Below are 16348 nucleotides of genomic sequence, written 5' to 3' on the forward strand. Positions count from 1 at the left end.
TTCAATCATCTTGAGAACTATAAAAAAAGGCTTTGTAAGTGATGTATTATTACAATTATTATTATTTTCTTTGTCAATTTTCAAAAACAGGTGTAGAGTCACTCCACAGTTATTTGAAGATCTATAATATGCATGACATGTTATCTATTTATTTCCCCCAGGATGTACGATATGTGGATGTAAATTAAATACAATTTAGTCCAGAAAATCTGTCAGCTACATAAGAGATTTCATGATGTAGTAACAGTGATTTAACTAATACAAGTTGCACAAAAATGTACTCAGGTAATTTCATATCTTTTAATTTATCAAAAATATGAAATACATATTTTTAATAAAAGCAATTCCTTGTGACATGTTACAATGTGCAATTGTTAGATGAAAGATGTGTATATGCCATGTTCTGTACTTTTTGTTTTATAGTTGAACTAAACATTCCTGAGGGCTCTATAGAGCATAAACTAGTACAATCAGCCCCCCAAAGTAAAATAAGAAAAAAACTTCTATACAACTACGCTATTAATGAGTCACGTTCTTGTCTTTTCCTTTAACAGCAGAAGTCCATCTCTCCAGAGCAAGACAGAATCTTGAATCCACATTTCCATAGAAGGTACGTCCATTTCCTTTAGCAGATCACAATCATCTTCTAAACGTTCCAAGATTTCCTCTGTGTTGTCTTTAGTTAGGTCTTTCATGGCAGCTTTATCTTGAGCTGAGGATAAAGACTAAGAAAAACCTTCTCCAATCAAGTTCCTGTCAAGTCAAAACGCTCAATCCAACTCTCTTCAGTCAGAGATGTTGAGTTTGTTTAACCAATACAATGCATTTGGATAATATAGTACCCGAAGTATGGTGCGATATCATAACACTTAAGTATACATATAGTAGTATACATATTAATAGCGGTACCTGCCTAGTAGAGACTGCTTTTTTGTTGTAGGTGTCTGCATAGTGACTGGTGATGGAGACGTGCTGTTTGCCAGTGTGGGTGATTGTCTGCCACCCTCTAGTGGTTGGATCAGTGTGGTGCCTTGTGTTGAGGCAATCAGTTATTTCACATTAGAGGAACAATTATTTGTAGTACAAGTGACAACATACAGATGATTCAACAGCTTTTTTAACATAGAAAAATACTTTGTGTGTGGATGTGCTTCGGAAAGGGGTGTGATCAATTTAAGTAACCATTTGAGCACATAAAAACGTTGTTTGTAGTATATAATCTTAATAATAATCGGTTAGTTAGGTCATAAAAATATATACAGCATAAAGTAGAAAAATACACTTTGACAATCCCCTTCACTTCCACATTTAATGCGAAATTTGAAGCTCATATTATATGTACGTATAACACCACTGCGCTTACAGTAACGGTGAATCAGCATGTTTAAAATCAATTGTATTGCCTACAAAAGTAGAATTATGTAAGTCTAACATTAACTTTTATGTCAGCACATAATCATGTTGTTACTGTTGGAGATATGGAGGAAGTAAAAAAAAAAAGGGAAAAGCATGCCAGACCAGGTAAACTGTGTGTGTGTGTGTGGTGTGTGTGTGTGTGTGTGTGTGGTGTGTGGTGTGTGTGTGTGGTGTGTGTGTGTGTGTGTGTGTGTGTGTGTGTGTGTGTGTGTGTGTGTGTGTGTGTGTGTGTGTGTGTGGTGTGTGTGTGTGTGTGTGTGTGTGTGTGTGTGTGTGTGTGTGTGTGTGGGGTGTGTGTGTGTGTGTGTGTGTGTGTGTGTGTGTTGTGTGTGTGTGTGTGTGTGTGTGTGTGTGTGTGTGTTGTGTGTGTGTGTGTGTGTGGTGTGTGTTGTCAAAGTTCCACATGGTACGGGTTAGCAATTATTCCTTTAATTGTTCATCTTTTTTTATTTCAGTTGTGCCCTGTCTGAATAATCTAGTGTCTACAAATGACTAATGACAGCCGAGTGCGTGTGTAATCGTAGACATGTTGCACGACATGACACCACTGTGCTGCGTTTTCTCACTTCTTCAACTGTTTCAGGAAGTGGGGCAGTGTCACTAAAATCAGGAAACTACGTGTTGCTATTTATACAACTGAGCAAAGGGCTATAGCTGCTGAAAGCTAATGTAGTCTGCAGTGAAGACGAGAGCGCTACAGTACACTTGAGGAATAAAAAAAAAGGCTTATTTGGGCAAATTATGCTTATAGTGGGGTGATTTCTTTTGGTATTTGAGACTTCACAACCATGGAAGAACCCGTCTCAAGTTTAAAAGCAGGTAAATATGACTTATATTCCTTATATTTACTCAGTTTCAGATAGGTAAAATATACCCAGAAGATATTTTTTACATAACACTGATTAGTCTTTTAGAATATGTTATGTTTCCTTTTGAAATGATCTCATTTAACTTCATTTAACTGAACATTCATTCACAATTATTTTCTTAGCTTACATAAAAAGAGGAAGGAATCATCTTAGCCTTCCTGTACGGTAAAATAAATGCATCTGCTATCGACTATTTTAGAATTTACCACTCGTTTAAGTTGTAATCATGTTTTTGGGTCCATTAAGAAACAGACGGCAAGTGCCGGTGCCCCGTCGTTTGTGGGAACTGTGATGAAGGTGAAATAGTCATGTTGGGTTTCTCTCCCAGTTAGCGTTTACAGAGGTGAACTTGACCTGATTAAACACTGTAATGAGTCAAACTAAATTACTCTGACCAGTGTTTACACAGTGCAGTGTTTGCACAACTCCATGTTGGCCGGGCTCTGAAAATATCAAACAAATCGGACATTCATTCTCTAACCTTGACATTTCCCAGCCGGACAGCTGGTATGTTGTGCAGCATTTCTAGGACAAACATCGCCCGCTGCAGCATGGAGAGCAACACATAATGTGACCAGTGTCGTATCATTAGTGTAATGTTTGAGCTGATTATTCATTTTGCGTGGTTGGGCCAGTTTAGGGAACTAATGATTCATATTTTCCACTGTTATGCTTCGGTTTCAAAAGGAAATGGCGGATTCTAATCATTCTAATGAATTCCTTCTTTAAAGAGGCCCTATTAGGCTTATTTGGTTTCCCCTTTCTTGTAAGTGTGTTTATATATAGGTTTTTTTACATGTAAATAATACTTGGTCCTCTATGGGACTTGAACCAGCTACCCTTCTACTGAGTTGCTCCTGCCCCTTTAATGCATGGACTATATATTCTAATCCATCTTTAATATATTCTGTTTTACAGCAAAACCTGAATCAGCTTCAGCTCATGAGCTGTTAATTCTGCACACATCTGAGGCACAGGAATGGGCGACATATTTGCATCAGATTTTAAAATCCTCAAAACAATTTCGCAAAAGATCTATCTTGCTGCATGCAATCGACCCAGCTCAGCAGATCCACGGATATGACTTTGAAAACTTCCAAAGCTGCAAGTGCATCGTGCTGCTGCTCACGGGCGCGCTCCTGGACTTGCTGTATGACCCTGAACTGCAGCTAGCGCTTCAGAGACTGCTTCACCCTCCACACAGAGTGGTGGCGCTGCTGTGCGGCGTGACAGATGACGATGCGCTGCTGGAGTGCTTCCAAGACTGGCCGAGATGGAGGAAACTGTACACTGACGACGAACCTGCTGTCTACGTTTCCACCGTTATGGAGTCCATCACTGACAGTACGCACAACCCCTAACACTTCCTTCTAGTTTCTTTTGAGACATCACACTTTGTGTGGTTTAGCCCAAAATGCAATCAATTAAAGAGTTATTTCACTCAAAAAAACATGGCATCCAACTTACCTGAGAAGTAATAAAAAAGATGAGAATATCTCAAAAAAAGGCCCTGGTTAATCTACATGAGTTTTTTTTTTATGCATAAGAAAAGAGAAATAGAAATAGTAAAACCTGTTCAGTGTTTAAACCATAAACAATTTGCTCAACTAGATTGTATTAAAGTACGGACCGAAGCTTTGGGATGGATACCTCAAACTTTAGCATATAAAACCCAAAACTATCAGCAAAGAAAAATGTATTTTTTGTTTGTTTACCGAACAGTTGGAGTATCTCCAATATTAAGTTGTCATAAAAGTAACTTTAAACATTTTTTATTCTAACTTTTTTTTTGTCACAGGTGGGCGAGTGGAGGCGGAACAAGAAAGTGAAAGCTTATCTGTAGCTGCAGCCGAGTTGCACATCACAGCAGCCGAGTCGCCTGAAAGTCCCAACACTGGTGAAACAGAGGAACCGGTGTCAAGAGAACAACAAAAGGCTGTTCTGAAACATGAAGAAGGTGTGAGCACGGGGAATTCTACAAGTGAGGAACTTGGAACACCCACGCACCTCACCTGTCTCACAATTCAACCAAACAGAGTTCTGTGCGGGGTAAGACTGGAGCTATTCTACATTAATGCCAACTTTTCTTAATATAAATGAGTAAGAGAGGAAATTAAAGGGTACCTACGCTCATTATAAAAATCCAATATGTTATTGCTATTATCTAAGAAAGTTAGATTGCGGTTTACATGAACAACTTTGTCCCAAAACTTGAGGGCTTAAACATTTGTGACGTCATCAAGTATAAAGTTGAAAACTGCCCTATAGACAAGGGGTTGTTAAAGGTGTTATACAGTGCTTCTCAAAGTGTGGTCCGCGGACCACTGGTGGTCCGTGAGTCAGGGTTTCCGCTAGGATTTTTTCTCGCCGGTCAAATGTCCGTGCAGAATTTATTTTACCGGATAAATTTGAAACTTACCGGTCATATTTCAATAATAATAATAAGAGTTATGTAGCAGAGTTTCCGTTAGCAGGTAATTACCGGACTATGAGCAGATATGCTGATGTTTAAAACTCAGTTCACGGGGCTCATGTTTATATTGCTTCAGTTTATAATCGTAACAGATCGAAAAAATTCAGATTCATTTTTCAATAAATGATTCCACAAACAACATAATTATTACATTCAAACAAACTACTTGTAGTAGATGAAGTACATTATTCAAAAGTTTACATTAACTTTGAATAATAACACGGCAGAAACGGAGCCTCTCTTTTCCCCTCTCCCTCCTGACAGCCCGTCAGTTTCTCATGTAGCTCGCTAAACAGTGGGCGGGGCTTCAGGTGATCATGCAGAGCTGCGTGTCTCTGTCAGACTCAGTAGCTGATCTGTTCTCTCTCTCGCGTCCGGTTTTACGGCCCGTCCACACAGCGGCGTGCGTTGAAGCTTCCAACGCTTCTGCCCATTCACTTTGAATGGGGTGACGTCACTTTTAGCCGAACTGCATCGTGGGAAGCGGAGCGTAGCTGGCGTGGCTCGCTGCAAAAGTTGAGCAATGTTCAACTTTTGACGCCTCGGCAGAAGCGTCAGCCAATCGAATCATATGCCAGTACGAGCTCTAGCCAATCAAACTGCTGCTTGTGTGTCAGGGGCGGGAGATTCATGTGATTGGTTGTTGGTCGAGTGTCAGACACGCCCGCCGGCAAGCGTCAACGCACGCCGCTGTGTGGATGGGCCATTATACTTCACTCGCGTTTATGTCCATATCGATCAGATCCAGCTCTCCTGATCTGCCTTTATAGAGAGCCCCGATCAAACTATCAAGAGTGAATATCGGCCGTTTATGATCGGTGGCCGATCAATCGGAACATCCCTAATTATTACCAGACATTTTGACCGGCAGGTTTTGAATTTACCGGTTTTGAATTAATTTTACCAGCTAAAAACCGGTAATTACCGGCTAACGGAAACCCTGCCGTGAGTATATTGGTAAAGTTTCACATTTGAAATAAGTCAATTAATTTAAGTTTTCCGCACTCTCGCGGGAATATCTCCGCAATGGAGCGAGGTTTAAGTGTTTGCGCCCAGCGCAACACCTTCATCATACATGTTGCCACTTGTTTGTACCATTTTCAGGTGATTTGTAATCTGTTCTAGAAAAACGATGTGTTTTTTGATATTTGTGGATTTAGGTGGTCCGCGAGTGTTTTTTTATTGGTTAAGTGGTCCTTGGTATGAAAAAGTTTGAGAAACACTGGTATAGATGACACTGAGATCACCAGGGGACATGTTCTGAGTATAAGGGAAGTGTTCTGTTTCACAACAGAGAACATTACAATAAAATAATGAAAAACAAAGATTCTGTGGTTCCAAAAATAAATCAGCCTATAATTAATTTCCTACAAAGCCACTCCTTACCTTTTTCTACCTGGTTTCTGCATTGACAGAGAGAGAAGCTAATGTACTGTATACAAATATTAATTGAACTTACCCTGGCCGATACCACATTTAGATTTCTTAATGTTGACCCTTCAAGTACAGAAAAGATTTTCATTTACATTCTGTTACTCAAGTTGATTGTATCAAAAAATGTGTAGTGGAATATATACCACTCATAACAACCTGTTTTTAGGAGATACATAAAACTAATAATGCCCTTTTCTTGCATTTTAAGGAACGGGAGAGACTTTTCATCATTTTCACACATAAACTAGATGATGGGTCTGTACCAGAGGTGGAGTTCTCATCTGAAAATGTAGCTGCAAAAAGAGTCCTGGGCACTGTGGAGAATGAATACACTATAAGTGTTTCTGCACCTGGTCAGTATCTCCAGGAGGTCATGTGACCTTAAGATGATTATTTCAGTGTTGATAGCAAGATCTAGAAACTACAATTTAAAATGACTGTATTGTTTTCTTATCCCCACTAGATATGCCTGCTGGAGTGGTGTTGCTCACCATGTACACTGACCAGTCCTGTGTCAGCTTGAAGTCGGTTACATATTATACCAATATGGGAGAAGTTAGTCGGTATATTGAAAATGCCACCGATCCTGTTAACTTCATCTGCCAGGTTAGACATTATGTCGCACCATAAACAGTGATGTTTAACTAATATTAAAAGCTATCCAGATTATGTAAGTCCTTTTTTCCATCCAGGCCTTCAACTTGACAACCAATGCAACTGAAGCACTGGACGAAATGCTTACTGACTCGTTAAAATCCAGGATGCCGGCAACTAGTCTTCAGCTGTTTGGAATTAGACAGATTGAAGAAAACAACATGGCAGCATGTGAGGACAAATATGAATATGCTGTTGTTGAAGTATAAGGATTTGAAACATTTGAAAGAATATTTGACCAACATCTGCAATTCCAATGAAAGCTCGGAGCTTAATCAGTCAACATACGATTATTAAAGATTATTTTATGTCTTTCAGATCAGCGTAATGAGGAGCTTCCCACGCTGCTCCACTTTGCTGCTAGATATGGCCTGAAGAAGCTGACCACCGTTCTCCTTCAGTGTCCGGGGGCTCTGCAGGCTTACAGCGTGATGAACAAGTCTGGAGACTACCCAAACACGCTGGCAGAGAAGAGCGGCTTCTCTGATCTCAGACAGTTCATGGATGAATTTGTTGTAAGTCCAGTAATGAAAGCTTATGTTTTCCAACAATGCATTTGATCTTGTCAGGTTCTTGACTCACCTTCTGCCTGCTTCTCGTGTTCAAACAAATCTAGGAGACAGCGGACATGCTCAAGTCTCACATCGAGGACGCCATCAACACAGAGGAGGCTGCAGATGTGTATGAGATGATGTCGACCAACCCTCAAGATATCATGATGAAGTACTCGGGGGGCTCAGAGGACATATATGAGTCCATGCTGGGGATTGACCCTGATTGTGCAGAGGACCTATGTAAGATTAATGTCTTTGTATCTATTGGCTCTCACAATGACCAATACAAAATGTATGCATGCTGATGATGCTGTTATTTTCAGATGAAGTGATGAACCCAGAGGAAGCAATGCTTAGGAAGTTCTTTGAAGGTAAACATTTGAATACATATAGCATCATTTATATTATGGTATAATGTTTTAATATCTAATGTGGTTACAATGTGTACTTCAGCAAGACCACATGCCAGTGAAAACCATTACAACAACGAGCACCTTAAAGGGGAGGAAGATGAAAAAGACAATCCTAATGATTTCGATCCAATTGAGGAAGAGGAGGACCCTTACAATCTATTCCCAGAGGGTATCTATGATACTGTAGATACAAATCCAGCAGTCATGAACCGTCCCCCAGCCCCTATCCCCAGAACGGAGTCTGTGAGTGATCCTGAAAAGCCTATGACTGTCATCTCAAGAGGTACTGATCAGTTTATTTTTTTGCTGTCCCCTAAAATGTTCTCTCTACACATCAGATATCATAATACATTTCTAGATGAAAAAATAGATAACTACATTTTGTTCACAGTATTTTCAGATAAAGCTACGTCCCAGTCTAGTACGATGGAAAGTGGAAATCCTGCAGGTAAAGCACAGTTAAAATTATTAAAATTAACATTGTTTATATAAGTCTGTTGTTCTCATCATTTATATTTCAAGTTAATAAGATCATTGCAAAACTGTTAAAAGGGGACCTATTATGCTAATTGTCAGGTTTCATATTTTTGTATTGTGTGGCTCTACTGTGACATGTCTCCTTGCTGTAATGTTCAAAAAGCTCTTTATTTTTCTCATACTGCCTGTGCTGCAGCACCTCTGTTCACCCTCTGTCTGAAACCAGAGCCCAGCCTGCTCTGATTGGTTAGCTGGCCGGCTCTATTGTGATTGGTCAACCGCTTAGAGATAGTAAACATTATCTATGATATCCTTACACCAGTTAAATATTGTCTGTTCATTCAGTAATTGAGTGTCTGTTTAAATTTCACTCGTGAAAACCTTAAAAACATTCAATTCCAAACTGTTGTGGAATTTAAATAAGAACATTTAAAGTGCTGTAGTTAAGTACAATGTGAGGTTCTTTACTTTACTTGTTTCAATGAAACCCACCTTTTCCAGCTGCAACATTAGACACATTATCGCATAACTATCTTATTATTCTGAAAGTGACCATCTTACAAAATTATTACTTTTAAATGTGGTACTTTAATTATATTATAACTATATAATAAAATGTTGTTGTTAATATTGTTGCTCATTTACCTGAGTAAATTTAAAGTTGAATACTTTCTCCACCACTCTATCTAATCACATATTAACAGTCTAGTGATTGAATCATAGACTTATCGTAAACCTTTTATTTGAGTTATTGATCAAAATGTTGCCCCAGCATTTAAACATTCTAACGATTTCCAACATACAGTATATGCATTTGCTGTGCAGCTTATCTAAGAGAGGAAGGTGGCCATGTCTTATCAACACTAAGTAAGTAAATGTAATTGAGGGGAATTTCACAAGCCACTGTGTAATGCTGCAGTTATTTTGAAAGGCTAGTTGACTCATTTGTTCATTTTAACTCGGCGTATTGAACTCTCTCTTAACTCAACCAATGAGCTTACAGTAGCTTTCTACATGAAACAGTTGTACAAGGCATCCCAAAAACCACAGTTGTATTGTATTTACCAGGCATTAAGAAAAAATGCAAAGTGGAAAATAAACAATGTTTGTTAACTACAGTATAACTAATAACAATAATGTGCACCCATCCAGTTCGGCCTGCGGAGGACGCTCCTCTTCCTGTTTACGACCCCTACGCTGGGATGAAGACGCCTGGACAGAGACAGCTGATATCCCTGCAGGAGAGGGTGAAGGTGGGGGAGATTACTGTGGACGATGCTGTCCATGACTTCAAGGCCTGGCAGTTTGACCATGAGCGGAGGTCCGGCTCCATACGCTATCAGCAGGTAGAAACACTATACAATATTTAAGTCTATATTCTGTTTGGTGGTCAATAAATACATCTAACGTGTGTGTTTTTTATTATTTGTCTTAAGGAAAACCTGAAGAGATTGCGAGACAGCATCACCAGACGTCACAAAGAGAGAACAAAGAGTGGAAATGAGCTCGGTAGAATAATTTAACTGTTTATTATTTGAATATTAATTCTCTAAAGCAACTTTAATATGTAGTATATCTCCCAAACAAAAACACATCTATATGCTGTCTCTAAATTGGTGGTACAAGCTCCAAATAGATATGAGGACTGCAGAAGGTCTACCCATCTTCATGTAGTCTAAAAACCCACCTGATACCACTACACCATGGCCAGATCTTACCAAAATAAAATGTTGTAATACTTTAAATGATTTGAGTTACTGAAGCTAATTCTGTTTCTTACTTGAAGATAATACAAGTAATATATCACACAGCGGATATCATACACATCCTGTAAAATATGCTAATATTAGATGTGTTTTTTCTCCTTTCAGAATATGAGATAAGTGCCCCGCTGCAGAGGAACTTATACTGGGGCTCAGGTATGGCGTTAGAGTGTTCTGTGTACGAGCCTGCACCAAGCATGGTGGGGCCCCCTCCTCCAGTGGCCCCACCTATCCAGAGAGGCAGCTGGAAGACAGGAAGCACGTCCAGCACATCCAGTAAGCTGTTATTATTTGTTTGTTTTGTTTCTGGCTCGGAACTGTTTGCATTGCTTCCATTCCTCCTTTCCTATTACAAGCATGTAAGAGGCAAATTATTATCTAAACTGATTCGAGTGATTATTGCTTTGTGACCTGTGGGAGGTTCTGCCTCCACATGACGCACAGAAGTTATTGACACAGCCCATAATTCACTCTTCAGTTCAATGTTTCACTTGTTTGTGTTAAAAAAGTTGCAATCGTTCTTAGGAAAAGAAACTCAGACAGGATGCAGGAGAAGAACACATTGTGATGTTGGAAGCGCAAACATTAAGCTGTTAAAGCTTTTTCTTAATGAGCTGGAATTGTCCTCTTGTCTCCTTCTCAAAAGAGGTCATAACAGAATTGTTTTACCTTTGCCTACAGGAAATAGGACAGCATATCATCCCATGTGAGAGATATTAGCTTTTTGGTTTGCTTTCCTCAGATGTTCAGGCTGAGACCATGGTTGACACGCTATCTCATAACTTAGTTTCACAACACTAGACTTCCTTTTTCTGTTATATGACAGCACGACACAAAGTGTGAGGTATAGGCCAGCAAAGTAGGGTTTAGCGACATTGCTACTTCTTCTCTGACTTTATAAAAAGACTGATAATTCCAACATCCTGTCTCACAATATTGGGACATTGATTTGTCATCCGTGACCAGCACCTTATTGGGCTGTCGCTCAATTGCGAGAAAAACATGGATTACTTAATAACAGAAAGTCTTCCTGCTGATCAGAAACTATAACGTCTTATTAATCCAAACTAGATCAAATGGGATAAAGAACGTCAAAATCAAATCTCTAAAGAGCTTAGGGGGTTTAGTCTTGAGGAGATTCACTCTTGTTCTGTTTATTCTATACTCTTTTATTCTATTTTCTCAGATTAAAGTCATCATAGGATCAATAATCAAAGACCAAATGTGTCAGATTTCTGCTTTACCCTTGGATAAAATGTCCCTTCAATACTCATTCTGACCCATATTGCCTTTTCCCATTGGTTCAATAGGAAACTGAAGTATTTCACACAGGCAGTTCCCTGTTTGACAAACGTTGGTTCCTTCTAAAAGACATGCTTTTGATAAGATATGGCTGCCTCTTATCGGAGACTTCATTCATCCTTAACAGTCAGCAAAAGCTATATTGTCTCTTATTTCAAGGTTTTTATCTGTGTTGTTTTTAGGTGAGCTGGTTTTATGTTTTGAAGGCACTGATATGTTGACACAGTTTGAAATATTTTCTGAGCCTCATGATTCTGATTCCCACAGATTTATGAGTCTGTCTATTGAGTTTAATCTGGCTCTGATCACTCATACCTCTCCCTGCTGACATGTTATACAACTGTAACGTCTTTGTTGTTGGATATTTGTATCCGCATTTGGTGAAGTGGTCTGCAGCATAACTCACCACAAGCTCTAACCGCGCAGAAATATCTAATCACGTGTTTTCCTTCCACTTTTTTTTTCTTGACATCAGGTACGGAGAGCAACAGACTCAGCACTCACAGCACCTTCAGCTACAGCAGCGGCACAGAGCCTGAGTTTGAGGTGAGCACGAATGGACGAATGATCAAACAAGAACTTTTTCAGTACACGTGGAAACCACAATGTTCACACATACTTTAACAACATATAGACGGTCCATAAGGGGCTTTTATTGCTGCATTAGTGTCTAAACCACACTGAACCTTCTCTTTCTCCTGTTGCTGCACTCGTTCCAAACAAGTAACGCGCATCACACTACAATACTGCATGTGAGGTAGAAAAAGAGCATAGCATTAAGTCTCTGGCTACTTCAGTGCTTCAGTTCCTAAAAGACTTTAAAGTACAGATCTACTTATAGTCATATAAAGACTTTTGTTCTTGTGAAATCCTTGTAGCTTGCACGCATTGCTAAATGTTTTCTCAGAAATCACTTTTCAGAGTTCAATCAGATCTGCAAAATGTTTTCTGCGAAGGAATTTAATATCATCAAAATGTCACTGAAGCCCAGAGAGATAACTTTAAATGGCTTGTGTTGTCCAACCATCGGCTAATACCTAAAGAATTTCAGTTTGCTGTTACAATCAGTAAAGGCATGCACTAAATCCTCCCAGCTAATGAGAACTTGAGTTTGCTTTGCATTTCTGCTTGAACAATTACGTAAACCTTTTATTCACTCATTTGTGTCCAGTAATTGATTAACTATCTAATTGTTGTATCTGTTAAGGCAAAGCACGTGGAACGTTTGGTTTGTCAGAAAAGTGCTTCAGGTTTCGTCACACATTCAATTTATTTTCATTTTTTTCATAAGGACATTGCAGATAATCCCCCTCCTCCTCTACGACCTGTGAGGTCATCTGATGCGTCCCCCCTCGCTCCACCTAGGATTCCTCCACGGGTCCCAGAGAGGTCAGTTTTAAGACCAGTGTTTGAATTTACTGATGTAACGTTTAACAATATAGTTGAATACAATTGTATTTAAACAATACAATCTCAGAAATATATTGTGGGTAGCGTGCATTTATTGTTGCAGTTTTGATAATTAATTGAATAACTAATTAGAAGAATTACACCTTTCTTGGAAATCAAATTGTAAAGTTTTTCTTAATAAAAACAAAAGAGACAGGGCATTCCCCTCTATTAAAAGAGAATATACAATCGATAATCAATCAATTAATCAATATTCTATCATATTTGAAAGTTTGGATTTCACTTAGCTGACAGGCTTCATTTATCTACTTAATTTACGACCACACACACTCAAGTAATCAGGTTTTTTATATATAAAACATGTATGCACTACTAAAGACACCCCAACTACAGAATGGATAGCAGTTCATAAGAGTGTGGATGCTTTTGCGAAGTAGAACAGAAACAAACAGCCTGATAAAGAATCTACATGCAGGGAAGAGTATGACAATAAGTGATGAAGAGGAAATGGTCAGCCACCAATGATTCTCAGCTGTGCGAAAGGAAGGAAGCCAAAGTGAGAAAGCGACAAAGGCATTGATGTTCATTCTGTGTAAACCTATAAATGTCTACTTGAAGTAAGAACATTTTAAAACGAAAGGACACATCAAAGTGACTCTCAAGGGGGGTTATTATGAGTTCCTGTAACTCAGAAACTCTGCAGTCTCGTGATGTTAAATGACAAAGGTCTCATTTCTTTAAAAAACATTGTGTGTAACATAACAGTGTGTACTGCAGCACTCCAGTTGAACATTTTATATGATGTCTATATTGTCTTTCTGTATCACGGTTGTGCATGAAGAATCGTAGTGAACAGTACGTCTGTAAACCTAAAGAAATAACTTTGATTTTTCTAAACTAAATATAAACAGTACAAAGGTCATAATAAAGGGAAGTGAACCATCACCTACAGCACAGCATGGCAAGAAGGTTTGGGGTGCTACAAATTGCATGCTGGGTGGGTGCAATTCTTGCTAATTGTTTAGCGCTGGCACCTTTGGTGAGACAGTGGGTATGAACTTGTGAATTCAACTGAACCCGTATGATGGAGAGATTTCGTGGATTTTGTGTGTTTTCGTTCATTTTCTCAGATGTAAGTTACCTCCAATTTAACCAAGTTGTAAATGTTAATATTGGATACAATACAATTCAAAACTAGCATATGTTACTGCATATAAATGCAACACAGCGTGACTCAATTAAAATAAGATATTTAGTGGAATTCCAGTGTTTTTAATAATAATATAACATATATAAAAGTGAGTCTGCACTCGGTTTGGACCAAGTCGACCCAACAATCAACTAGACAATAGCAGTAGGAAGTTTGTTTCTTAGCACATTTCAGATACAGGCACATTTCAGTTTTCCTTACATAAAGAAAAGTAGAAACGTACGTTAATATAAAAGGAATAATTAAAACATAGTACAAAGTAGTAAAATGTAATAAAACAGAGACTTTTATTATATAAAGAATAACTATTAAATAAAGAAAATACAAAGTACATAAAACACAGTGAAAATAACCTTGGCTGTGTGTTTATCTTTTTTGGAACACCAAGTAGAACAAAAGGTAGCTATAACTACAGCTAAAAGTAGCCTGCAGAATTTCCCCTTCAGTAGCTGTTATCTGCAATTCAAACATTTTGATAACTCCGTTTTTGTCTACACATAACTACATCTTGTAATGTGAATGCACAAAGACAGGGTATCTGCATTTTTATATATCATGTTGGTTAATGTTTCACAAAAATACAAATGACACGAAAGAGATATCAAGTTAGTGTGAGGATGTAGTAGAAACCCTCAATGACTTATATAAAAAACAAACCCAAAAGACATACAGAATGTAAAATCACCAGTACAATTTAAATATAGCGCTAAAAAACACAAATGTAATAATTTAGTATCATAAAAATAAAAGGTGGCAAAGCATGAGTAATTTCTTTATTTACAGTATGACTAAAAGAGATGTCTTTTCTTTTTCTAAATGAAAGGCTTTTGGCAGCATTTGTATGTCTCTTCTCTACGTAGAAGGAATTTATCAGATTTGTATTCAACAACATTTTTATAGAAACTCTCCATGAAGATGAACATTCTTAGCCTTTCTAAATGGATATATATGGATTTGTGAATTCCATAACTAAAAGGTTAATCTTTCTAATGAGGCTTTAAAAGCTTTGCAATTTTGCAACCCAATTCTTCAGTCTTAATTTGAAAAGGCTTTGTATTTTAATGAAACACTAGTTTTAAAGGCTGGATGTATGTGATCACTGCTTTTTTTGATGATAATCTTAAATGGGAGTTCACAGTCTACCCTCCCTTTACTGTATATCTACAGCCTAATCAGGTCAGTGACCTTACATCACTGTGTTTTTCTCGCAGGATGCCAGAAAACATGCTGCATGAGCGCTACATATCCTGCCCGACTCGAGCAGTTCCTCAAAGACCGACTCAAAGATACACAAACTCAGCACCTCCAGTACCTCGTCGCCTGCGGTGATCAACACATGTCCACTTTAGCTGGGTTTCATTTAAAGTATTTTAGGAAGGAGGGAGGAGTTAGCAAGACAGTGTGTTCCTCTGTAAACAGACATCAGGACTTAAATAGATGCCTACATGCAGAGAGACTTTTTTAATGTTGTGTCTTTTTTTTGCCTATTATATGTTGTATCAAAGTGCCTAACATAATAATTCAGCCCCCATATTGTTTCATTGTGTGCACATGTGTTTGTGGGTGTGATTGAGTCTGTGATATTGAGTGCATATGTAAGTGTTTTTACCGAATAATTGTTTGGCTCTGGTAACCCTGGAATTTTAGTATGTTGGTGAAAAAAGGGAAATAATTGGTTTTAATTCAAATCTTAATTATGATATTTTAACATGGTTTGTAGTTGGTCTTCTGTTAACAGAGCCAGTGATGTTAATTTGGTTCAGTTCACAAGATAATTATGATATTCCTTTATGTATTATAAGCATTTAATTGAAAGGTTTTTTGACTTTATTTTACCTTAAATTATGTAATAATTATACTTCTTAAATGACTTACAGGTTGGTTGGGTATCTGTATATTTCTTTCTGAAACTCAGAGAAATTATCTCAAGGAAACCAGTTTTGCTTTACATCACTCTGTCATTTTTGTTCATAATAAATATTATAAAATTGCAATTTGTGCAATAGTGCAATTTCAGGTTTGGTCACTTGATGGCGCTCCATGTTCTCTTTTCAGATGCCACTTTCTGTGTTGGTGAACATTTTTTTCAAGTTGATTGAATCCATTAAGCATGCAGCCGTTAAATGAATTTACAAATGATTTCACTGTTGTGAATATAAATGAAACCTGACATTTGAAATGCTTTGGGAGAAATTATAAAGCCTGAGACTGGGCATTTTTTTCAGAATAAAATCTTTACTGACAAACAGCATCAGAGTTAGTACGTGATTGGTTGTTAGACCTCATACTGTACTCTCATTCGACAAAGAGATATGGAGCAAATCCAGTGTTCATAATGAGAAATACAATATAGGCTTACTTAACTTGAGCTTA

At 38.0% G+C, this 16348-nt stretch overlaps 1 protein-coding gene across 2 annotated transcripts; it reads left to right on the top strand.

Moving 5' to 3' along the window:
* Window positions 1-1963: 1963 nt before the first annotated feature.
* Window positions 1964-16224, top strand: pik3ap1 (phosphoinositide-3-kinase adaptor protein 1). 2 transcript variants are annotated; one of them, XM_034226260.1, is made up of 17 exons: window positions 1964-2235; window positions 3204-3629; window positions 4084-4334; window positions 6401-6545; window positions 6656-6798; window positions 6885-7017; window positions 7165-7361; window positions 7463-7640; window positions 7724-7771; window positions 7854-8096; window positions 8205-8261; window positions 9443-9636; window positions 9727-9799; window positions 10162-10329; window positions 11831-11901; window positions 12647-12744; window positions 15187-16224. In XM_034226260.1, the coding sequence occupies exons 1-17, from the start codon at window positions 2205-2207 to the stop codon at window positions 15302-15304; spliced, it is 2574 nt and encodes an 857-aa protein (XP_034082151.1). In that variant the 5' UTR covers window positions 1964-2204; the 3' UTR covers window positions 15305-16224. The 2 variants fall into 2 exon arrangements, with proteins under 2 accessions (XP_034082151.1, XP_034082158.1); XM_034226267.1 differs by lacking the exon at window positions 3204-3629 and having other exon boundaries at window positions 1968-2235.
* Window positions 16225-16348: the final 124 nt, after the last annotated feature.

The sequence above is a fragment of the Gymnodraco acuticeps genome, unplaced genomic scaffold (assembly GCF_902827175.1).
Source record: "Gymnodraco acuticeps unplaced genomic scaffold, fGymAcu1.1, whole genome shotgun sequence".
Classification (NCBI taxonomy): domain Eukaryota; kingdom Metazoa; phylum Chordata; class Actinopteri; order Perciformes; family Bathydraconidae; genus Gymnodraco; species Gymnodraco acuticeps.